At 44.2% G+C, this 26,975-nt stretch overlaps 1 protein-coding gene across 2 annotated transcripts in view; it reads right to left on the bottom strand.

The window, feature by feature from the left end:
- The window catches only part of LOC147729081 (cysteine repeat modular protein 2-like), a 721,334-nt gene that overhangs the window by 425,541 nt on the left and 268,818 nt on the right, over positions 1-26,975 (bottom strand). For both annotated transcript variants that reach the window (XM_086959364.1, XM_086959363.1), the window contains one exon: positions 17,037-17,279. In XM_086959364.1, coding sequence (XP_086815490.1) covers positions 17,037-17,279 — 243 coding nt within the window. The remainder of the gene's footprint in view (positions 1-17,036; positions 17,280-26,975) is intronic.

Raw genomic sequence — 26,975 nt, forward strand, 5'->3', positions numbered from 1 at the left:
GTGAATGTCAATAAAGGAACCCCACGTGCCAATCGGACATTTCAAGCCAACGTGTAAAACCTCTTTGCAAGAGTCGCTATGAACAAAGCGCTGACCAGTGTGTTATATTTCACAGCATGCGTATTGTATGTTGTTGTTGTTTTTCTCGATAAATTGTCCCACTCTATTCTAAAAAAAAACTGTCCCCCCGCATGGAATAAAGATGCTTTCAAACCGATGATTCAAATACGTTTGCATCAGTCTAGTATTAAGCTTAGCACACTATACTCAGAACCGATATTATAACCGACCAATCAGCTCTCGATAGCTAGTACTGCGTTAACCAATGACGTTTACCGCGAAGCCCTGTTGTCACGTCCAGGTCGCTCCCCTTGAGCGAGATGGCCACTAACTGTGAACTACTATTTTCTAAAGACTACAACTTGTTTACTTGTATGTCTAAATATGTCTAAATTGAACGGTTATATTTAGCGGGCCTCTCTGATGCATAAGAGACCTTTTTTTGGTATTTACAAGTGAATCATGAAAAACTAGCTATTTTCCAATATAGCCCCCGAATATTCTGACAATTAACCAATTAAGCCTTGTATAAAAACGCCTCTACTCGCCCTCTCAAACCACACCACAGAACTTCGGGTTGGCGAGAGAGCAAGCAGTGACTTCACAACATTATGTAAGTACGGCATAGCCGCTTTAGGGTAGAGGATGGACCATGCCTTTATCCCTCTGACCCAGGAGCACTTCTGGAGGCATTTTCTTCCCCAAGGATCGATAACAAACAACGCTATGCTTTGTTTTTGTTTTTTTTTCTTTTCCAAATACACAGATGAGACTTTCATTTCATCTCTCCACCCAGAGGTTCATGGAGCACTGACTCCCTATGTTTCTAGTATGTACTTTTACTTTACTTCATTTTAGCAAAAACAAACTTTCCTTCCCTCCTAGCCAACACGAAACCATTTTGAAAGCCATCTCATAAAGTGTGTGATTTCTGTTCTATGTGGTTTTGTTGTGTGTATTGTCTCCCCCTTCCTTCACCGATACAGGTCACGGCATCAACGTTAAACTATAGAAATATTCACTATGCATCACCTTTCTTCCTTAGGTGATACTGTGTCTGCGCATTGGGAGCGCACCGGAAATAATTGTGCTCTCTCTCTTTACAAGCTTATACTAAGAAATACTGATAAAGCTCTAGAAAAGTCATACCTGTACCAAATGGGTATTGTATTTTTTAAACGTCACTTGTATATAATTTCTTCACATATTGATAAAAACAGTGAGTGACTGAGGGATCATACTCTGTCCTGACGAAGAAGCATCCCCGGCTTTGAAAAATGTTGACACCTGAAGGAGAATACGCACATTACTAGCGTGATCTCTGCGACCACACATTTTTTAACAATACCAGCCTATGACCAAATAAAGTTTTTTTGAATCCATAAGGCCAGGTATTTTTTTGCATCAATTTTTCATCCACCCCTGACCCTTTTTCACTCACAACCAATACACCTCACATATCACAAATATCAGTGCTCCAGCGTACTCGCCAGTCGCAGCACGCCCCGTCCCGCAGCGGGCGGGAAGACCCTGATGATGAAGCATGACACCAAGGGCCCTTTTGGTGTGTGAGAGCTATTTTAACAAACATTGTGTATGCCTTACATTTCTAGGCAAATAATAATCCCCTGTAAGGTGGTTCCTTTTGTTTCATTGAATGTGAGGATTGATCACAAGCCACAGCGCACACCAATTTCATCTAACAATACAATGGTATTTCTCAACAAATGAAAGCAAACAACTACAGAACTGCGTGTCATGTACTTGGCACATCCGTTGGCACTTTCAGAAGTGTTCATCTATATGCCACAGTGTTTCAACATATGTGAAATGTCACTCATTTGGCAATATCAAGCGGGATCAACGTGCATATCTGCTGCAGAGGGTTCACATATTCCACAGCTCACAGCTGCATCCTCCTCACAAAGATTCCTTCAACTTCGACCCCGGTTTCTAATTACCACATGACTAGATGTTACGATAAGTCTCTGACCTTTTACTCACTCATGCGGAATCAGGCTAGGAGCAAAGACCACTTGTTCATCCATAAACACATGTTTATTTACTGCCACCTCCACCTAGATTTCTTCTCCTCTTTCTAATGCTACCATCAATAAAGGAATGCCACACTGAACCAAAAATAACTGCCTACCACTGATATTCCAATAATTCACAGAAGTGCATATTCACCAGAATAAAAAGCTGAAATATTTGCAGTTTCAATCTAATTACTGCCTGGAAGTGGAAGCAAAATGAAGGGCGCAGGTGTGGGGGTGCAGAGGGATAAGTGGGTGGGGGCTTTATGGAGAAAAGCAAATGGACGACAGAAAGAGAGCAGCGTGGAGTCCGGTGGGGTGGGAGGGACAAATAGGCAAATAAGCAACATGGAGCTTGGAGTTAGGGAAGCAACCTGGGGTGGGGGGTGAAAGCCATACAGAGGCAAGCACATCACAGATGGTGGGTGAAGCTCATGGGGAAAAGAGCAACACAGAGTGGGAAGGAGAAGCACACTAGGGAGACTGCTAAAAAACAAATGCGCTCTCAAGGAGTGCTTAAGACAAAAGAAAACAAGCAGGTCTCGCATTTACGCTGGTTTAAGCAATTGGTATTGTAAATGACAATGACTTTTATTTATACTTCGAAAACCAAAACATAAATAAAGGGCATTGTCATTTACAATGTCAATAGCTCAAACTGCATAAATGCGCGACCTATTGCATTGCAAATGCTTCTTATGTATTGAAAGCATCTCAGTACCACTCATCTGTTACTCTTTATTGTGTCAATAATGTTTGGTGGTGAGGTGTTGAAGGTTGCAAAGAGGTTGAGTTAAAAATCCAGGAATCACCGTTGTCAAGGATAAGGAGTGTGTTGTTTACAATTTGAAACACTGCAGTCTCATCGCTGCAAATAGTCCTATAAGCTAAAAAAGTAATCTATGAGATTTTAGGTAAGAATGAAATATTTGAGTTGGCTTTCAACACAACTTTCCAGTACCTTGCCTGGAAAGGACTGTTTGATGCAAAATGATATTTGTTCAAATAGTTGTTCAAATCTTCAAAGTCAGCCCCTGTCTTTTTCAATAGTAGGTGGTCTTGACACATTTTAGGTAGTCTGGCAAGATGGCCTCCGTGATGAGTTGATTGGGTTGATGCAGAATGGCATCAGGGAGGACAATGGACATAGGTAGTGGATCCGTTTAGTGGGTAGAGGGTCTGAGTTTTTCTATGTTTTGTAGAGATCAGCTACTGAGACTTATTTGATTTGTTATACGTGGTGGAGGATTTCTGAATCAGTTTCGTAGTATCAAGATTAAATGGCCTGTATGTAATGGAAATGCAATCTTGCTTCTAAAGAAAAGGGTTAGGTTAATGTAGCCTGTATTTGGATCAATATAGGCATCTTTGGATTTGTAGACATTTTTACCAGCTTTGTAGAATGATTTTTGACGAGGTACATCTCAGCTCAAGTTAAAGATGCATTAGCTTCAAATATTAATCATTTAGTACTTTTGAGCTCTCAGTTAGACAACACATGAACTGTCTCAAAGAGACATGTTGTATATACTTTGTAGGCTTCAGCCCACCTATAGGCTTCCCATTTGCTGGCTCTATTATCGCTCTCATATTCTTTCTCCCCATTTGTCCATGGCATGCATGCATCATGGCACTGCTTGCATTTAGCCCTCCCCTAGAGAGGGGACAATTTCTACTATCTTAGTATCATAGTGCTTTACATGAGCACCTGTTGCATTACAGAATGACACATTCCCAACCACGTAGAAATAACAGGTACAGAGAGATTCACGAAACACTGAGAAACACGGGATGTTGAGCCTTCCTCTGAGGCTTAAACCCTGTTCCCCAGCTTCAACGTCAGGCGCTTTCGCCCTTACACCACATTCTCTCCCCTCAAGATCAGCATAAAAAATCATACAAAATGGCTGACACTCCTTTGGAATGCACAATTAAAATGCCTTCCCATTATGCATGCTAAAGCAGCATTGGCTATTTTTTTTTTTGTAGTTGTATATATAGTGAACTTTACCAGAAGGCATTGGAGCGGTTTACATTAGCACCCTAAACATTGGCTTTGTAACACTGCAGAAAAAGACCCTAGTTCTCCTTGAAAACCATAGAATGAATCTGTCAGTGATAGTACTGTTGTTCATTATAAAGTGGAGGTTCCGAAGCTATGTATGCAGCAATACACCCATCCCAAGATAGTGGTCTGGTTAACCCATCTAAAGTTGAAATGAGGTGACTTGCAAGTTGGTGGTAACACTGGAGTAAAGATCAAGGCAGTCAGAGTCGCAGATGACATCAATGGTGATGGTGCACCGTATCCGGAGAAGTGAGTGAACGGGAAAGGAGTATCAAGTTGTGCACGAGAAATACCGCAAGCGGTTTTAGTTACACCCTATCTGCCCCAGATTCCAGCTCCATCTGCCCCAGATTCCAGCACTTGCCGGTGGAATGCCCCCGAACGAAAGAGCGCTATTACCTGTGTAAGCCTATTTACTTCAGACCACCTTTAGTAGCCAAAACATCTAGTCACATATCAACCCCCACTTTTCAAATATCCTTTCATATTATGCATGCCATTCTACATTTCCCTTTCATTTTATCCTCAGCTGTCCTACTCAAAACGTTTAGAGTCTCCAAGCAGGGTGATAGTGGCAAGAGTGGTTTTAAGTCCACCAAAACAGATTAAGTGGAAACTATTTTTGCGGTGTGCAGGTTACAAGTTCACTTTTTCCTATGTTATTTTACAGTTACTAGCTGCAATATTTCATGGGGCCCATGGGGACAGGCCGGCAAGCAGGAGCCTTGCCACTTTTTCGCTTTAGATGCCTCATCTGCTTAGAAAACCTACGTAGAGTAAGCATCAATAATATTGTAATATATTCTTTACAAATTTGCTGCTTATTTCCACAGCCTTCATGCAACTGACTAATTCACTTTAGCCCAGTTGGTAGTTGTTTGTTTTATTGTATGTCATAAAGGGTCTGTTTATGTACAAGGTCACTTTATTACGATGAAGGAGCTTTACATGGAGCATAGCCATGCCTTAAGAGCCTTCCTAAAGGGCAGGAGCTGAGGGATGGCCCTTATATTTAGAGGAAAGAAATTCCAGAGTTTGCCTGTTTCTGTTGAAAATGCTCCATCGCCCAAATTCTTTTCTTTTGGTTCTTGTACTGTGAGCAACAGTTGCAGAGATGAGCGGAGAGGTCTGCTTGGGGAATGCCAACTGAACATGGTTTTTAATCTTTTAGGATATGGAAGATGAAGCACCTTATGTACCATGCAGAGAGATGTAAAGCAAACGCGCTTATCAATGTGGAGCCAATCCGGGGTTTCTAGTCCCTTACCAGCGTACTACCTTCTGGGAATGTCCAGACCAAGTCTCGCCAATGCATTCTTCACCACCTGCAATTTATGCTGCATGTTCTTCTTTAAATCCAGGTACAATGAGTTACAGTAGTCAAGTCTGGACAATACTAGGCAAGAGCTACCTGCTTACATGCCCACTGCTGGATAAATGGAAAGATTTTCTTGAGCATCCTTATAATCCATGTGCAGGTGGAAATACTATGATTCATTTGGACATTAAAGTTAAGTTCAGTGTCTATCAATACTCCAAGGCTCTTAGACTTCTTATCCAGCAGAGGACAGATTCCTAAGGATGTGGCCAGCAGTTACTATTCCAACTTGATGTTCCTGGGCTGAATATCATAACCTCTGTGTTGTCCCCATTGAGTTTCAAAAAATTACATGACATCCATTCTGCCACTTTAGACATGCAGTCTAAGATATTCTCTGCTATCGAGCAAGAGCCCTTGGGGATTGACACCGTGATCGGAGTATTGCCTGCATACAACACTACCTCTAATCCAAAGGAATGGATAATAGCTGCTCAGGGTGCCACACAAAGATTGAAAAGCGTGGGGCTCAACGATGTGCCGTGTGGAACTCCACAAGATAAGAAAAAGCCTCTGAGTGGTAGTCCTGTAATTTTACCCTTTGCAATCTTCCCCCAAGGAAAGAGGACATGAGGGCTAATGCTTGTAGAAAGATGCCAAGACCTTCTAGTCTGTCCAGCAGCTGTGTTGGCGAGATGGTATCAAATGCTGCTGACCGATCCAGGAGTATCAGTACCACCCCCTAGTCCTTCATCCACAGTGTACCTAATGTAGTCTGTGGCTTATATTAGGGTGGTTTCTGTCCCATGGTGTTTCCTAAAACCAAACTGAGAGTCCTTAAGCCAAAGATGCTGTTCTGCAGTTTCCATCAGCTGGATGTTAAGGTGCATCTCCAAGATCTTTGCTGGAACCAGGAGCAAGGAGATCGAGCGGTAGTTCTTACTAACTCTGGGGACTAGATTCCTTTTCTTTAAAAGAGGCCTAATGATAGCTTGCTTCCAGTTACGAGGATAGGATCTGTATAGGATCATATTATTCATTAGTTTACAATGTGGCTCGGCTATGATGTTGGCCGCCATATGAAGAGCTGCTGGAGGGCATACTTCTAGAGGTGATCCTGCATGGGTTTCCATGAGATATTGTGCAGCCAGCTTGGGCGATAGAGTAGAGAGAGAGATTTTTGGTCTCTAGGCTTGATCCAGATGGCATTCCCTTGTGCCATAGTAGTAGGCCAACTGGAAGCAATTGGATGGCTGGACAGCATAAGGTTAGAGAGAAAAACCTGTATAAATGTCTGTGATTTTAGAGTGGAAAAGGGTTGCTAGCTGGTTACAAAAGGCTTGTGAAATCTCTGGCTCTGCTCTGGGTTGAGAGCCCGACAGCAGGTGTACTAGCCTGAATAGGTCCTTAGTGGAGGATGAATTTATAATCTTATGGGTGCAATATTTAGACTTTTCTTCCATTAATGCGAGCTTGTACTCCTTGATACTTACCGTATATAGGATTCTTTCTTGATCATCTAGAGTTTTCCTCGAAGCCTGCTTGATACGGCGGCAAGCTTGTTTAAGCATCCTAAGTCTATCATTGTACCAGGGAGCCGATGGAAAGCACTCTTTGCGAAGGGGGCCAATTTATTTGTTGCAGTTTCCAGCCATGTCGCAAAGGTATCTGCCCCACTATCGGAGTCCTCATGAATTACAAAGGGTATACCATTTAAAGTACTGGCTGGTGTCTCTGCCAAGAAACCTTTCCAATTTCTAGATTTGTCCAGAGGGTGAAGAGTTTGATTATTTCTAGATGCTAATATAGGTAGGAGGGCAAAGGCAACTGCACTATAGTCGGACCAACAGATAGGGATAGTTTTTTGATAAGTAATTCTAATATCATTGGTGAAAATTCCATCCAGAGTATGGCCCGCCTTATGAGTGGGAGAAAATACTAGTTGCAACAAACCAAGACTAGCGAGCACCTCTAAGAGGGCGCCAGAGTCTTGGTGTCGGTCTCTCATAGGTAAAAATGTAAATCACCCAGAATGGTCTATCAGTTTTCCACTAGGAAAGGTTCTAAAAGAAGTTTAAGTTCCTTGAGAAACGGCGTTCTAGGACCTAGGGGGTCTATAAATCAGCAGGCCCCCGAAATAGCAGGTGGCTGATGTAATACGTTTAAAATGAAGGGCTTCACACGTTTGTAAGTTGAAGTCTGAGTCCATCAAACATTTAAACTGTGATTTATAAACTATTGCCAGACCCCCCACCCATACGTACCACCCTGTCTACCCTCTGAATGGAGTAATTAGCTGGAATAGCATCAACTAGATCAGGCCCGGAGGCTGTGTCAGACCAAGTTTCGGTAATGAGGACCCAGTCGGGTTCAGCTGCAGCTTGGAAGATCGCAAACTCCAACTTATGTTTAATAAGGGAGCGAGCATTTAAAAGGAGACCACTATATCTCGCTTTTGTGCTAATGATAGGGTTAGAAAGGTGATTTGTAAGTTTCCTGACCTTGTATGACCTGGGGGGACTTCAGCATAGGGGCACAGAGTAGCCAAAAGAGGTACAAGTACGTTGAAAATGTTCATACAAACTCTCAGAGGGAAGGGTAACATAAGAACAGTAGTTCTCACTATCTCTCAACTTTAACAAGGCTTCCCTCGAGTAGGTAAAGCCGGTAAACTGTTCCCTTTTAAAATGGTCAGGATCCTGGTTGCTGGGCACAGTCCTGGTGCTGAAGGGAGCAGATCGGCTTACCTTTGGCGCACCCGCTGCGCACATCTGCTGCACGTAAACTGCTCATCCGCGTACATATGGGAGTTAAATAGCAGTTCTAGTGCTAAACACTAGACCGCTACTGCAAGATTCTTCCTCCCCGTCGAGAGACCGGAAGTGTCTCAGGAGCCCGTCTCCCTCCGCATCAACAGAGCAGAAAATCGCCATGATACCTTACTCCATTTTATCCCCCAGGTTTCTACTCCACTCTACGCTGCTCCACTCTTGCCACAGTGCTCCATTCCACTCTTCTCCACTACACTCTACTCCACTACTTTCTATGCCAGTCTACGCCACTTAACTCTTGTCTACTCTACTCCGTTGTATGACACTCCACTCTATAACTCCACTCTATTTCATTCTACACTCCTCTACTCTATGCCACTTCACTCTTTGACACTTTATCCCATTCCACTTTACATCACTCTACGCCAATCCACTCTATGACACTATTCTGCACCACTATACTATAGTCTGTACTACTCCACTCTAAGCTACTCCACGCCACTCCACTCTACGACTTTCCACGATCCTCTAACCTATTCCATGGAACTCCGCTCTATGACACAACACAACACTCTATCCCACTCAACTCTACGACACTCCACTCCACTCTACGACATTCTATCCCACTCCAAGCCACTCTACGACACTCTATTCCAATCTATGCCCCCCGCTCTACAACACTTTACTCCACTCTCCACTCTACCCCTCCACTCTACTCTACTCCACTTAATGGCACACTAATCTATGCCTCCCTACTCTACTCCATGACACTCTTATCATGACACTTTATGACCCTCCATTCTACGACCTTTCACTCTATGGCACAATATTTCACTCTATGCCACAACCTTCCACTCTACACCATGACCTTCCACTCTACTACGTGCATGTCTTTTAACTTCTCCTTAATAATCCTTTCTTGGCAGTGATAACACTTGAGTTCATGGCACCACAGAATTCCACATCATACTACAAAATTCAACACCACACCACATCATTCCACTCCACAACACACAATACCACTCCATATAATTCCAGTACACTCTGTACCACATAATTACCAGCCACATAATTCCAATGGACACACAATTCCACAACAAAAAATTCCACTCCAGCCCACATAGTTCAAATCCACGCCACATACATCCAATCCACTCCCTATCACATAGCTAAAAGATGGTAACGCTAACAACGCCTTTAGCTCTTGGATTGCCGAGACCTATTGGCTTTGTCAATGCTTGTTCTTTCATTGTAAAGATTCTCCAGGCAATCCACCATTTGCGTTCAACTGCTCTAAAGGCACTTCTCCCTTTGGTGCAGTTGTTATGTAAATTATCCTGTGGACTGTTTGGACTTCTGAGGTTTCAATTTTATTTGATCAGCTTTACCCATGATCCTGATTACGTAGTCTATGTATTGACTTGTTAACTCAGTCACACCTTTGAATGCTAGTATCTCCTGAAGGGATTAACGGATATGGTTCAGTTTGGCATCATTGTGGCTTCTCCTCCTTTGTTTAGGACCTGGTTATCATTCTGGTGACGATTAGGGTGATGGTAGTAAGTAGCAGTCTGATCAACTAGCAGGACTGGTTCAGCCTTTGGAGACTTGGTTTTAGGTATCAAAAGGTCAAGAATCACACAACTTTTTGTATGGATGGGCTAAAAAGTGTTGAGTAAGTCCATTGCGAAGGAAGAATAACAACAGTTGTGAGACACCAGTGTCAATGTGATCTTCTACGTGCAAGGGAAATTTCCCTTGAGCGATATGATTTCAAGAGGAAGTTTGTTCTCTAGGTTAAGCTTGGTGAACAGTTCAACTAAGGATTTGATATTTCCAGGCGGGTGGTATACAACATAGAATTTGGTAGGGATGGTATCAGTTGTTTTCATTTTTATTGAGAGGCTTTGTAAGGTGGGGCAGGCTGCAATGATTGGGAAAGGGAGTTGCCCACTAGGTACGCAGAAGAGGTCAGCCTAGGTGCTGGTGGGGCTTGACCCCCGGTTCTCCCAGGTGCTCCTGCTTGTCATCCCTCCTCGTGCCCCACTCACCACCACCATACCACACCATGCAGGGTTGCCGTTATGACCATCTACAACAGCAGTCTTCTTGGGCAGGAACCCAGCAAGCTTCAAACTCAAGCAAACTGTGAAGCTAAGCAGCAGCTTCCTGGCAGGAGGACAGCTCAGCCGTTAGTCCTGATTGCCAGCTATGCCAGCCATTGGGCCCTGTGGTTAGCCCTGGACTGTCAACCCTGACTGCCAGTTCTCTTCAGTGAACTCCAGTGACTGGGACAAACCCTCTGCCTGTTCCCTGCTCAAGATAGAGGTAAAGGAAACTTGAAGCAGATGACTTCTTGAAGAAAGTGACTCTGTAAATCTAATGCACTGTTCTTGCTACCATATGTAGCATGCTGTGCTCGTGTCCCACTTTACACGCCCTCACACTCTACACTGCTACATGGGTATTCAGCAGCTCCACACTGTAATTGTCATAAAAGTGTGAGGCGGTGGCAGCACAGTAGTGAGCACTGTGGTGTGTACAGCTGAGAGCATAGGAAGGCTGGATAAGCGGTTCTCAAGATAAAAGCGAAAGGCAAACAAAACGGGGCGCACAAATCGGGGAGAGCATTCAATGGCATTCCATGGTTAGACACCCCTCAATTTAACTCAATCCAACCCACCTGCATTGGGTCATTTAGGACATTTGCTGGCGTCTTGGTACCACTATCCGCCTTTGATGTCTACAACAGAAAGACTACAAACCACACCTAGTAGACAAGGCACCTAGAGTCATTTGGAATTTAACATGGCTTTCTCAAAACTTGGTAGCTGCCTCATAGAATTATCATAATGAAGTGTAAAAACATCAAAGAAAAGAGGAAAACAAGTTAAAAAAAATGTCATACCTCTGATTAGGACAAGTGGTAGGGAACCCACTACCATGTAACACACTCCACTTATAATTGGGACAGAACCCTTGCAAGAATATGATAACATGAAAACAGACACCAGGTAGGCACCAACAACCACCCTTGGATAACTCTCCCTCATCTGGCTCTGATGAGCCAAGCATCTCTATTTCAACACAAGGTGCTAGCGTAATGGAAACACATGGAAATCCAACACAACACCAGTTTCATCAGAAGGGCAAAGATATTTCAATCATAGAACTTTGCTCAACGAATGCCCAGGCAGATTTTCTTTCACCAATATCAGCACCAGTGGAATCAAATGTCATCCTCTGAAGATGGCTGATAGCCAGAAACCGGTCCTAGGATGCTTGATTCCGGTCCAGGAAAGACATGGCTTGGCAGTTCGGGCTGGAATGTTCCCATGAGGCCCAGGGTCAAGGATGATTTGCATATGACCATATCTGAACTGGGGTGGTGTGGAGTGCAAAAAAACAATGGATTTAGGCCCAGATCTCTGTACTGGGGTGAATGTATGACATTGTTCTGCATTCTGTCCATCAACTGTTGTTTTTGCATTTGTCACCCCGAGTGGGATGGGTATGCTCAGACGTGTGTCCCATGCTCTCCACACCACTGGAGTCAAGCTATCCTGGCTGAAGACGGCTGATAGCCAGAAACCGGTCCTAGGATGCTTGATTCCGGTCCAGGAAAGACATGGCTTGGCAGTTCGGGCTGGACTGTTCCCATGAGGCACAGGGTCAAGGCTGATTTGCATATGGCCATGTCTGAACTGGGGTGGTGTGGAGTGCAAAAAAAGGATGGATTTAGGCCCAGATCTCTGTACTGGGGTGAATGTATGACATTGTTCTGCATTCTGTCCATCAACTGTTGTTTTTGCATTTGTCACCCCGAGTGGGATGGGTATGCTCAGACATGTGTCCCATGCTCTCCACACCACTGGAGTCAAGCTATCCTGGCTGAAGACGGCTGATAGCCAGAAACCCGTCCTAGGATGCTTGAATCCGGTCTAGGAAAGGCATGGCTTGGCAGTTCGGGCTGGACTGTTCCCATGAGGCACAGGGTCAAGGCTGATTTGCATATGGCCATGTCTGAACTGGGGTGGTGTGGAGTGCATAAAAACGATGGATTTAGGCCCAGATCTCTGAACTGGGGTGAATGTATGACATTGTTCTGCATTCTTTCCATCAACTGTTGTTTTTGCATTTGTCATCCCGAGTGGGATGGGTATGCTCAGACGTGAGTCCCATGCTCTCCACACCACTAGAGTCAAGCTATCCTGGCTGAAGATGGCTGATAGCCAGAAACCGGTCCTAGGATGCTTGATTCCGGTCCAGGAAAGACATGGCTTGGCAGTTCCGGCTGGACTGTTCCCATGAGGCACAGGGTCAAGGCTGATTTGCATATGGCCATGTCTGAACTGGGGTGGTGTGGAGTGCAAAAAAAAATGGATTTAGGCCCAGATCTCTGTACTGGGATGAATGTATGACTTTGTTCTGCATTCTGTCCATCAACTGTTGTTTTTGCATTTGTCACCCCGAGTGGGATGGGTATGCTCAGACGTGAGTCCCATGCTCCCCACACCACTGGAGTACAGCTATCCTGGCTGAAGATGGCTGATAGCCAGAAACCGGTCCTAGGATGCTTGATTCCGGTCCAGGAAAGACATGGCTTGGCAGTTCGGGCTGGACTGTTCCCATGAGGCACAGGGTCAAGGCTGATTTGCATATGGTCATGTCTGAACTGGGGTGGTGTGGAGTGCAAAAAAACGATAGATTTAGACCCAGATCCCTGTACTGGGGTGAATGTATGACATTGTTCTACATTCTGTCCATCACCTGTTGTTTTTGCATCCTCTCAATGCCAGCAGCTTAACAATCCTGTACAATCAAATCTCTAGAACAAGTGGATTAGAGCTTTAAGGAGGCTGCCAAAGCTACATGTATTCATTGTACCCTCCTCTCAGCAGCGAATGTGTTAATGTGGTAGTCATATAAATTGGAAACTTCGAATACATTTGATGTAATAACTACATAGCTAACATAACATTAATAATTTTGGAAACCAAATTAAGCATAATTTATGTGGTTAACACTGATAAACTGCACATGTGCACTGTAGTGACTGGCAGAGAACGAGAGTGGAGTGGCAGGGGGTTGGCGAGGGTAAAAAATAAAAAAAATAAAAAACGCTTACCTCCGTGCCGCGTCTCTCCTCCGTCATCTCCCCTCCATATGATCTCATCGTCTCATCATGGCCAGGAAGACACAGGCAATGCAGCACTGTGATTGGTCCGAAGGCCGTGGTCCGGCGCTCAGGCGCGGAATGTGAGCCTGGGCATGTTTCTTTCCAGGCTGTGTAATGCAGCCTGGTGGGGAGGATACAAAGTGTGCATGACTGTTTGACTGGGACAAGGTGGCTGGCCACACAATCATGCACACTTGGAGTATGCAAATCTCTCCTCCCCCAATGCCACCATCCCCACCCTAACCCAGCCCCAAACCTACGGAAAATAAAATTATAACAAGGTTATAATTTTATTTTTCCTGCTCTGAGAGCAGTGGGACACCGCTTCTCCGCCTTAGCGGAGGAGCCACCCCCTGCTTGTGCACCAATTGTAGACAAAATTTGCACTCTCCCATACCTACTGAAAATTTTGGTCGACAATTTAAAGGTTAATGCTTCAAAAACATTTACTAAGGGAGGCTGGAAGAGTGTTCTAAAGCACAGATACAAGGTACACAAAGGAACGACCTCCGCCTCATGCTCTTTTGAACTTTGGTCATAAATAATCTTTTGAATTCGGAAACAACAACCAACTTCTTATATATTAATTTAAAAGAGAATTATAATAAGAAAACAGAGGCCAGGAGGAGGACATTGCCTGGAATAAATCCACGGTACAGTGTCAATGGGAAACAAGCATTGGCATAGCCAATAGGTCTCGCATTTGGGACCTTATAAGTGTTTAGCTATGCAACAGTTGGTGTTGTTGCACCAAGGATATTCTGCTGTATAACTAAATACTTATAGGGTCCAAAAAGTGAGACCTATTGGCTAATGCTGATGCTTGTTAAGGGAGCCACAGAGGGCTCCCTTCAGCAGGTTAGCGTGTGGCCTGGCTCTAAGCGGTTTGACCTCCAGTAGCGCGGTGCCTTTCAGAGGTAGCCGGGCGTGTTGCTCAGCTGCCTCTGGGCTGGCTGAGCTGTTACAACGTGGAGCCCTTTCATTCAAGATAAACAGTGCTGGGAGGAAAACCAGAGGCGTCAGAAACAGCTCCTAGAGACTGTGGGTCAGGGAAAGGCGCATACTCAACCTGTGGGTGGGTGCCATGTGCTCGTCTGTGAGGGGGAGCCCAGTCGAATGCGGTGAGAGCCCCCAGTCCCCAAACCTCACAAATATTCATTGGCCTAGGGCTGACTCGCCCCCCGTCTCAGGGCGCTTGAGGCTGTGGGTTGCCCCTGCGCCTGTGTATATGGTATACATTTATGTGATGCCTTATGAATTTTATAGGCCAGGTCATAAATACATTTGGAAACGCCGGAATAACTCGCCATGCCAGTAACGTCCATTTGACGGTATACACTTGAATTCTCGGTCTCTTATGTGGTTTGAAAGTTGCTCCACAATTCATCAGACATTTAAAACAAGGTGATCCACGTGTGGGGATTTTATAGTTGCTTCCGTGTTGTTTTGTTCTGCATAAATCAGTGTGCGTGTATACTTTGAAAATCCACGCCATTTATTATATGTTTTGTGGTTAATAAAAAAATGATTTATTATATGTGTAGCATGTTTACATAATATATTAATTCATGCATTCATGTGTTCTGGTTTGTAATGCGCCTAGCGTGTTTTATAAGGCTTTTTTTTAAAAACACTGATATACTCTAACTTTTGGTATATTTTGAGGGGCTGTTGAACCCTTCTACATTTTGCAGAGTGTTAGCCGGGCTAATAGATTTTTGGTTTGCACCACAGCCTTCATGGTCATGTTACTTTTTAATAATTCTGCTGGTAGCCCATGGCATAGGTGGGACAGGTGCGGTCCTCAGTTGCATGGATAGTTCACTTCGAGAGGCCTGGGCTGTGTTTTTTCTAGGTGGCTTCAATTTAATAGGCTTATTAGGAAGGGCTTGCAATGTATGGGCAAGCACTACACAAGGAACAGGTCTTCATATAGGAAAGGTCTGCCTAAGGTACAGCACACGTTCAAACAGACGCACGCACACAATCCAAACCCAAGCATAGCACCACAGCACCGACACCTGCTAATATATACATGGACGAAAGAACTACTACAGTACCGTCTCCATTGCACTGGAATTCACGGATGATACATATGCCTTATAAAACGTACGCAGTTCTCGACGCAAGCCCTCCGGATGTAGAAGAGCCCCTCTGATGTCACCGTCATAGCACAAGCCAAGATTAGTGACCTCGGCTGAACCCGACTTCGAGCACTTTTAAACGGGTGATCCTCGAGCAATTAAAGGTTAAATGGGTAAAATAAACTCTGCATCAAATTTCCCCAATGTATAATTCCTTGCCTAAGGCAAAGCTGAAAATGCACTTTTAAATGAGAAAAACTGAAATGCGCCTTCGAGGATGATAGGGAAGAGATAAAGGAGGTTGGAATTCTACTACTTCTACTAAAGCTCGGCATGACAAAGTAAGTTATATCCGGCGAGTACCCAGATAAAACACACGCGGTACTCTCAGAGCTTTAAGGACCCTCGCGCGGCAGCAGGGGGAGGGGACCTTACGCGATTCCCTTGCGGGAGCATGTGACCATATGGCGCAACCATATGGCGCTGCGCGCTCCCGCAAGGCTATCACCAAACGTGTACGAGCTGCCATTGAAAGCAATGCAACCTGTGTACGTTTTTGGCCCCGACGCTGCGCCGATGGCATTAGGTATCTCTCCTATGTAGTGCATGTGCGCTGCGTAGGCGAGACCTAAAAAAGCAAGTCATATTTTAGAGCTGCAGTAAGAACCTAAAATAAGGTCAGGAATGATGCTCTGCAGTGCCACCAGTGTGCTGCTAATACTGGAATCCCTGGTAAGGCAACCTTGCTAAGGTATTTCCTTCTCCTTTGTCAGTGTACCAAATATATACCCAACATGAGCAGGAACCATAAACAGAGACCGTGAAGGAGGACTGATGTCTTAGGGATGGGAAATGGAAGCCGTTTCTTGCTACCTGAGGGGCACCATTACCTTGCTAAGGCAATGAGTAAGGAGGTAAAAGACCACTGACTTTCTCTCGGATCACAAATAGTATGGTCGTCAGGGCAGGGCTGCTTCTATGTTCATGTTCTAACACCTGCCGCTCAATGCAATGGTCTAATTTAATATCACATTTCAAATAAATACACTGTATTAATTTTGTAGAGGTTATATAATTTATATAGTGGACTCTTTCACCTAAGAAATAGTAGGCCCCTCATCCTATCGCACACAAAGGACCACAGGTGATAGCTGCTCATGGTAAGCCTGCAGGAGACAGGAACCGTGACTTTGAGCAAAAACAAATCCATTCAAAGTTCTATTTGATCCGAGTGGTTTATTTTTAAAGCGTTGAAGCCATACACGCAGGAACTGCAGCTGTTGCAGTCTGAAACTGAATTCAAAATCCTGATTTTAAAATATAATTTTCAGAATACTTAAGATATGGGGCCAATTTCTGAGATGGAAATGCTTGTGATTTTCCTTGTCTCTAAGTATATTAAGGAATTGTTTATTCGCTACTCCTGATGCTGAATAAACATTCAAAAGCAAGGCATAAGCTACACAAATGCACACAGGACATGCACACAAAATAAATGCTTGCAAAATGAGCTGGCTCACCTTGACATTCCATTACTAAGCGGTTGTAGAAGGTGCCCAGTGGGCACTCTTCCAAGCACTCTCCTTGGTACAGCTTGGGGTACGCGGCAGAGCAGGATTCACAGTCGTCGTAGGAGATCCCAGAACAGGTTGCACAGTTGAAATAGCAGGGGATGCATTTTCCTTGGTCGAGATCTTCATAATAACCATCAGGACATGTGGCTTTGCAGGTGCCGTTGAGGAGAAGGTAGAGGTAACTGCATTCTAGTATAAAAAAATCTAAGTTAATGGTTACTTGTAAGAAAAGTATCAGGTCTCATCCTGAAAAGAATAGAATCAGAGATGGAAAATTCCAATGTGATTCAATTTAAGAATCATCACAAAATGTAAAGCTTAACAACGTGGATTACGGAGTAATGTTGGCCGAACAATATTTGTATTTGCGGTAGAATGTAAGACTATGTCCTTTGTATCTTCGTGGTGGCCTACCTTAATGAGTATATTTGATTTCAATACACCAATCTCACAATACTAGATTGTATACACTCACTTGTCTGAAATGAATGACCTCAAGAAAAATTGTCTAGAAGTAAATTTGCACTACATCCAAGACAAGACTTCAAGAGCATCATCGATCAAAACAAACATCTTTATAATTGCAAAGTACACTTTAGAAATTATGTTTCTGGAAATGAAAGAACTCAATGTATAAAATCATTACAACCTAGAAGAGCCTTAAGATGTATTTAACAATATGCAGATCATTTTCTTATTATATCTAATTCTCACATCCCTACTCAATTGTTATAAGAAAAATGTCTACATTGACAACTTTCCGTAGTTGACTGATGCATGAAATGCCTTGTGCAAGAACCAGCAGATAGTGTGAAAGGGGCAGGGTAAGGGCACTGCGCAGAAGTGCCATCACCGCTTAAACAATGGGAAGGACAATTATGTTTTAAGCTCACTTTCTTCTGAACAGGGCTCTCTGAAAATGGATAATCATCAGTTGGGAATTACGCATTCACAGTGGAGTCTTTGTTTATTACAACGCTATTGTTCATTACGAGAAAGGAAAGTGTTAATACAGACATATCATACTAATTAACATGCATTTTACAACCAGTTACAAGGTACATATAGAGGTGCTCCGGTTAACAGCACAGAACATCTATTCAATCGCACTATCTGTTTCTTAAAAAGAAGCAAAGACCTAGGATTTAAAACTGAAGTGGGGTGGAGGTGTGACCAAAGTATGCCTACTGACCGTGATGAGGGCGTTGCAAACTACCTCAGTATTCTGCGACTTTGAATATGGCAGAGCCTTTACCCGCTCTCTTCCTTTCATATAGCCAGGATCTCCTTGGTGGTGTGTGGCTGAATACTTGATCTCAGGGATTATACACAATGTAGGTCTCATCCAAACTTGGGGTCTATGTCCCACAAGGAGTCCACAGAAGGAAGTAAGTATTAGGTTAAAATTTCCTGGAAATCCCAAAACAAACATCAAAATACTCCAACTGATCAGACCGTCCAGGACTTTTTGATTTGCAAACAAATTTGCAAAATTTGAACTTTTGTAAAAATCCAATGATTACTACAAAAGTACCTGCAAAATCTTTTTTTTAAAGTGTTGAACTCTCCTTTTATCGACCCTGCACTGCCATGCTGGGTCAGTAAAGGGCGGGTGGGCTGGAGAGAGGTGTTTGCATTCTCTCTCCTGCTGTGTGTGGCTACAGCACTACAAGTTTCCGGGAGGCATCGCCGGCCTCCATGAAGCGGAAAAGAAAAAAACCCTGTACTTACCCTTCCCCAGTCATTTCCAGACCCCCCCCCAACCCAAACAACCTCCCTCCAGTTTTATTCTCCTTGCCATCGCTTGGCACCTTTTCTAGTTCTCCCCTTTGGACAGGCCAGCGTGAAATAAATGCCGTTGCAGGGAGGTGTTAAGTAGCCCCCTCCAACCTCCTCCCACCTTACATTAAAATGGGAGGAGGGCAGAGAAGCTACATTAAGAGCTCCCTCCAGCAGAATGTATTTTACACTTGGAGATGATGTCAGGATGGTGCCAGAGAGAGCGCACACTTTAAATTGTAATCTGTACTCTCTCTGGCATCACACATCCCCCTTTTCAGCTCGCGTGGAGCTGGTTTGCTCACAGAAATTGTGTGATAGGCACATGTGTGCCTGTCACAAAAATATAGAAAAGTTTGCTATTTTTGGCTGCAATTTTATAGTTTTCTGCCTTTCAAATTAGGTAAACTAGTCCGCGATATCCTGGGGGGGGGGGGGCTCTGAGTGATGGGCATACTATACATAGGGTTGTCTTGTATAAGACTGTGAACAGCAGTTTCATGGTGGTTGTTGAGGTAAAGATACTGCCCTCCAGACTTCACCATGACAGAGGGAGAGCCCACCCAATAAGGTTCAAAAGGCATTTATTCCAGCTAGGTGAGTCCTTAAAGGTGAAGATGTGTATTCTTTCTATGTCCTATGATCCACCTACCTGGCTGTCCAGAGAAAGTGTGGACCAGCAGAGGCCCCGAGTTTAGCCATAGGTCCTCTTTTATATGCCTCTGTTGGTGGGCTCCACAACCCCATGGGTATTTGTCCCATTCCAACCTCCCACCTGGAAAGGTAAATCAGCATTCTCCTTATATTGAGAGCGCACTATCCCCTTTTTCCACATTTGCCATTGTTTTCAAGTGCTCTCATTGGCCTGGCAGAGCTGTGTCTTTCCTTTTTCCTCTGTGTACCGTGGTCCTTTGTGGTTTATTTTGCAAGTCAAAAGGACCCACGAGAAACCCAACAGTTTCTGGTCTGTCACAGATACATGCTTACCGGAGAGATTCTCATGCCCTCCCCACTAGTTTCCTGGGTACTTGAGGGATCCTTGGACATCATGGTGAGGCTAAGGCTTGGGGCTAAAAGGGTTTTGGGGCTCGCGGTGACACAAGCCGGATGGAGTCCGGAGCCTAGATGCTTGGCAGCTGGTGTTGGGCACAATTCTTGGTGGGCAGAGGACTGCTGCAGGGCAATACGAGAGTGGCGCATGAACTACCACTGGGCTGTGAAGGAATGGGCCATGAACTGTCATGGGGCGTCGGGGGCTTAAACAGACACGGGTCACACTGGCTGCTGCGAGATTAGGGAGCAGGTAGGCAGTGGAGTTGACATCACTAAAATCACAGGAATGCATGAGGAATGAACTAACCCCAGCTCAAATTGCCCTAACTCTGCTATTTGTTGGGGAAAAAAACAAGTGTATGATACCTCCATTGTGGAACCCGTCACTGCACCAGAGCGACACATTTTCCTTAGCAGGCCATGTCCGCTGAATCAGGAGCTCTGTGCATAGTAGCAAATCCTTCTCTATGTAAAACCTCATATATTTAAGGCCTCCCTGCAGCAGCCCCGAGTACCAAGAACCGCACTTCACTAGCCAAGAACACATTCCCTGGAAAAGGTCTCTCTGAGGATGAAGAAGTGCCTTTCAGGCCATCTGTGTCATTAGATTACATGTCTATCATTTTAATGTGAGGCTGAATTTCTAAATTGTGGACATGAAATAGAATTTGCCATGATTACTCTTAATGATTAGCCACTGACGCCCTGCAGTGTAAACATGTTGTTTTGGGCATTGTTGATCCTGTCAGCTTGACGCACCACCATTGTCCAACTGATATATTTGTAGCCAATGAAATGTCAGCACCGTGACATTTCTAACTCATTCGGTTTTATTACAGGTTTTATTTAGCAAAATGCTGAACAGTTGTGGACAAGGTTTAATTAAATGGGAAGCATACAAAGCCACTTGTCTTGTTTATGCAGATTGGCCAACCCCTGCGGCTACCCCCATCTATGCATACAATGGACAAACTGTGTGTCCTCTGTTTCTAAATCTCAGACTCACACTAACAACGACACATAATTGGCAACTTGCATGTTGGGATGGAAATGCAAATGAGCACACAGAACAATTTGCTTTCAATAGTCCTCATTGTGTTTGCTGGCAGTAATCACCTCGTGCATTTAAGGTATAGAGCTAAAAATACATTTAATTTACAATGTATTTTTGAGTATGTCAGGCAGGAAGGCACATTACAAGATAAGTCCCAACAATGTGAGCACAAAGGTATTAGGGACCATGTATGTTGTGCTATTGGAATGTACCTTATCATCTTTGCTGAACAAAATGTGGTAATCACATTGAGTTTATTTGCCCGCAGAACGGGAACGTCATATAGTATCAAATCAATAAATAGTTTATTTGGATTATGTACGAAAATAAAAACAACAACATTCAATTTAATTAAAAATGATTGCATAAAAGCAAAAATTTGTATACATTCATTTTCAACGGAACTAATTACAAACATTGCCTAAAAGTCATGGTCGCCGAAAGAAAATTTGAAGTTACAGAACATTTAAATGGGGAATTTAGCATCAATAAATATAAACATTTTACCACACAGTTCATTCACTAGCCCTAGATTTCTCATAACTGAGCCTTAATAATTCCTTTTGGCGAAAGTTAGAATTTACAAGATAACATTTGTGTTAGCCTCACTACGAAATCACCCTGGAGCAAATTACAAAGGAACACTGAATCCGATCAAAACCAATCACGTATACTGGTCCATCGCTAATCAATTTTACATTGGAATGTACAGGGATTTCGTCTTCTCACTCCCTTTTATCTCTAGTAAAGTTACACATTCAGCAGTTATACATTTCAGATCTTTCAATGTCGAGGTAGAAAGGGACTATCGCCGCCATATATACCCTGCTTTATTTAATATACTAGGTTATGGATTGCTGTAGTGTAGAGTGTAAAATTCTTTTGTTGGCTGCCATGTGACTGCTTGTGTGATGGTCCAGGCAGAATAATTTGAGCAGTTATTGTTTGAACCTATATGTTTTGTGAACTTTCCTGAAATGAATCAATGAATTGTGGCTGCAAAGATTCTAAGGGAGAGATTTCTATAATATAGCGGTAACCAATCAGACAGCTGTAGCGAACAATAGGGAACAATCACTTATTTCCAGACAGAGACAGGTCGGGTGGAAGGTGTGCAGGACCAGCCTCTGGAGGCTGGGGCGCCATACACTGGCATCTCGGGGGAAGTCGGGAAGACAGCCTGCCCAATCCCCTTATGCCCCAGCACCAGAGCTACTGAATTTACCAGGAGGTAAGTCAAGTCAAGTCAAGTCAATGAATTTATATAGCGCGCTACATACCCAGAGGGTCTCAAGGCGCTTGAAGAAGGGTGGGGAATTACTTGTCGAATATCCAGGTTTTAAGTTGCTTTCTGAATGCTAGGTGGTTCTGAGTGAGGCGAAGGTGAATGGGAAGTGAGTTCCAGGTTTTAGCTGCCAGGTAGGAGAAGGATCTTCCTCCCATGGTGGTTTTGTTGATGCGAGGTACAGCAGCAAGGGCTTGGTTTGAAGAGCGTAGCTGGCGGGAGGGGGTGTAGAAGGAAAGTCGTGTGTTGAGGCATTCGGGTCCAAGTTCGTAAAGTGCTTTGTGTGCGTGGGTTAGGAGGCGGAATGTTATCCTCTTATTGACCGGGAGCCAGTGGAGGTCTTTCAGGTGACCAGAAATGTGGTCATTACGTGGGATGTCTAGTATGAGTCTGGCTGCTGCGTTCTGGATGCGTTGGAGTTTTTTCTGAAGTTTTGCGGTGGTACCTGCGTATAGGGTGTTTCCGTAGTCCAGGCGGCTTGTAACCAGTGCGTGGGTGACCGTTTTTCTAGTTTCGGTGGGGATCCAGCGAAATGTTTTTTTGAGCATGCGGAGAATGTTGAAGCAAGATGATGAAAGACAAGGCGTTGACTTGTCTGGTCATCGAGAGTGAGGAGTCCAGGATGACGCCCAGGTTCCGTGCGTGGTCCGTCGGGATGGGTGCTTTTCCAAGGGCCTCTGGCCACCAAGAGTCATCCCAGGCGGAGGGGGAGGTACCTAAGATAAGGACTTCTGTTTTGTCTGAATTCAGTTTCAGACGGCTGTGCTTCATCCACTCGGCTACTTCTTTCATTCCTTCATGTAGGTTGGTTTTGGCGGTGTTAGGGTCTTTGGTGCGTAAATGTAAATGTAAATGTAAATGTAGGTATACTTATATAGCGCAACCTGTCACCACAAAGGGCATCCTGGCGCTTGCCTAGGGAACCCGTCCTGGTATTCCCCTGTGAGAAGCCCCGACAGGGTGTCCACAGAGTGAAAGTCAGGCATCCCGCCGCGAGGGGCCGTTGTGGAGATTAAGCAAGCTATTGCCCAGAGTCGCAGAGTGTGAACCCGTGAGTCGAGGAGGCACCGGGACGAGAATTATCGTGTCCGTGGAATTTTTTAGCCCAAGACCCGCCGGGGCGGGGAATTGAACCCTGGTCCAAGACCGATCTCAGATTCCGGGTCTGCCGCCTCTAACCCCTGAGCCACACTTCTCCACAAGAGGATCAGTTGAGTGTCATCAGCGTAGGAGATGATGTTGAGGTTGTGTTGGCGTGCGATGGCCGCGAGGGGGCTCATGTATACGTTGAAGAGGGTGGGGCTAAGTGAAGATCCTTGTGGCACGCCGCAAATGACTTCAGTGGCCTCTGACTTGAATGGTGGGAGGCGGACTCTCTGAGTTCTTCCGGCAAGGAACGAGGTGATCCATTCCAGTGCTTTTCCTTGGATTCCGATGTTTCTGAGGCGTTGTAACAGGGTGCTATGACAGACCGTGTCGAAGGCTGCGGAGAGGTCGAGGAGGATGAGGGCGACTGTGTCTCCATTGTCCAGTAGAGTTCGAATGTCGTCTGTTGCTGCAATGAGTGCGGTCTCAGTGCTGTGTTTGGCTCGGAAACCTTTCATTGGAGAGCAATGATGTTTGCTTAAAATGTTTAAACCTGAATAAGTAGGTATATGTCTCAATCTGCATCTAAATACATACATGTATTACTCAGTGGCCGTCGTCACTGGGTACTTATAGTAAGGATTGCTTTTCTACAGACATGTTGTTTTTTTAGTTTTCTAATAACTTTGGCATTGTTTATCAAATCTTAACAAAAAGTTCCAAAAAAAGGCAAAGTCACCAAACTTCTTCCTGGAAAGTGTCAGGGAGCTCTGTCAGGTGGGGGGCTGAGAGAAAAGTGAGGGGGGAGTGAGGGGGGAGGGAGGGGTGAAAAAAGCCAAATTCCTCATGCATTTCCATAGACTTCTTTTGGCGGGGCTACTGCAAATTCCGTGTAGTATCCCTCTGGGCCAAAATGTTAAAAACGTGGACCCAATTCCCCTCACCTGTAAGTTACATTAAAAGGGAGGGGGTCCCAACATGTTCAGGCTCACTTAAGGCAGTTTTATTGTTGCTTAGGGTAACGCGTTTCGACCGTCTCACATCATGATTATCGGCTTTGCCACTTTTCTTTCAAGTCCCATATTTCCACGAATTCTACTTACCCTTTGACTTTGCTGGCAGACCATTGTCTGTTTGGGAGATCAACACTGCGTTATTTGCAAGGAGAAATTAAGGGAGGCCTTTGCTTTAGTTTTTTTTGGGTGGGGATGGGGAGCCAGATTGAATTTTTAATAAAGCTTCTCCTAATCCATTTTTATAAGAGCCAAATACAAACCTCTCAACGGGTGAGTGATGCCCCCCACAACTCCCCAGCCCTGCACCCTCATCACCTTGTACCTAACATGTGCAAACAAATTAGTGTGTAAGATTGCGGTTAATGGTATGAGAGAGTCATAAATGCCTATTATGAATAAACGTACCGCATCTTAGACCTATAAAATGAATCCAATGGGGTTGAGAGGTCGATGAAAGCCATGCTTATTGCTCTATTTTTTATTTTAATCAATTTTGAAAGTCCCATGTAAAAAAGTAAAAACTGCTCCCTCTTTTTCAGACCCAACTGTACCTTGGTCACAATCTCTTCATTCATTGGCATGCCTGCAAAGTCAGGCTTTTAAATAGAGGGCTGCTTCGACTTGGGTTGGGACTACTGGTAGGGCTAAGGTCTTTATTGGACGAAGAGATCAGGGTTTTTTAACTGATTGGGTGCTTGGACCTGGGCTAAGATTAACAGTAAGGTCCTGGATTCCTATTGGTTCTAGATTTTAGGGCTAGTGTTGTTATTGGATAGTGTTAGGGCTAGGGTTCCCATTGGCTGAAGGGGTCAACTGATTACTAGGGCTATACAAAAGGCCAGGCTTAGGGCGTCTCAGCCCGGGCGTCGAAGCTAAGGGCGGAGAGGACGAGGGTAGTTGCCTGTTTGAGCCTGTTAAGGGTGGAGAGGACAAGGGTAGTTGCCTGTTTGAGCCTGTTAAGGGCGGAGAGGACAAGGGTAGTTGCCTGTTTGAGCCTGTTCGAGACTGGTCAGGACTATGGCCAGAAAACTGCCCTTTTTCTTATTTAGCAATACCCAGCCCACACCATCCACATCCACAAACAGAGCAACACACTCACACCAAATGTACACCACGCACAACATTATACACAGATTAATGTACCAGCATGCACCACCAACCCAACCAAACCACATCTACACTCCCTACTATCCCAACTACCACCCATATCCACCATCACCCACAAACAGTACACAACTCTATCCTATACGACTCACCAATACACTCATCACTAACACAACGCCAATCAACACCATACTTAGCTACATCCCATTCAGACACACTCTCCCTGCTGTAATTACACCTAACAGACAACCTTTTATCACTAACAAACATATAATGATCCTTCCATCAGTTGTCCAACAAACACCCTCCTCTCCCTTCTACCATAATAACACTAACACACAACACACACACACACACACTGCACATCACATTTTGTAACTCTTGAAACAAACCAGTCTAGATAAACACTCTTATCTCTACTTCATTCCCTCCTACACACAACATAAACTCTACTCATAAACACATCACCACCCCCTCTACATCACAACCTCTTCTCACAAACAATACTACACAACCAAATCTGGTGCATGAAACATATACAGCAGCACCCCTTTTCACTACACCTCAAAAGCAAAACATATCACACACACCAGCACAACAAGATCTTCAGAGCACAACATCTCATAATACTTACCATCCCAAAATACATACATATACCCACCTTTCAAACCACACAAAGGAACAAACTCCAATGCCAAGCTTCCACTCTTCCACCACACCAAACAAATACAGCAATATAGCACCTCTCTTCTAACCGCCTCTCATCCATTGGATAATTTAGAACATTACGACATGACCCACATCCTGCACCATCTCCCCTGACTCATACACTTTCCACCTTAAACACACTCAAAAAATATAAGCAACATGCCACACCTCACAACTTTGCTTCCCCAACACTACCTCACAACAATGTTACACCACAAAAGAAACACAGCACTCCAACTCACTCTCAAACACTATCTCCAACACATACACATGCAGACCCATCAAAATGTCTTATTAGCATGCTGGATGAGGAACACGATACAGAACAGCTACACGATTGCTATCCTAATACAGCTGATACCAGCACTAAAAACACACCTGCTACACACCCACACAATACTGATCACTCTTCTACAAAACAAAGTCCCACTATCACCATAGGCCACTCTCTACACTGTCTACTAATAAATGCTCAATCCCTCTCTAAAAACAAGCATCACATCTATGACCTTCTCACCGATGCAAAACCAGACATACTATTCATAACCGAATCAAGGTTGGGAGAGGATATGGCTCCAGTCCTGCATGAAGCCATTCCTCTAGGCTATCAAATAATCACCCAAAATCGTATAGCCAAAAAAGGAGTTGGTCTAGCTGTTGTATTCAGGCAAACAATACATATCACTAAAGTTGACAACATTTCCATAAAAATTGTGAGGCTCTTCTAATAAGATGCAATCCTACACCGTCTTCCACCTGTAACTTCCTGCTCCTTAACAGACCTCCACCTCGCAAGGCAA

Source organism: Lissotriton vulgaris, chromosome 2_2, assembly GCF_964263255.1.
Source record: "Lissotriton vulgaris chromosome 2_2, aLisVul1.2, whole genome shotgun sequence".
Lineage (NCBI taxonomy): Eukaryota > Metazoa > Chordata > Amphibia > Caudata > Salamandridae > Lissotriton > Lissotriton vulgaris.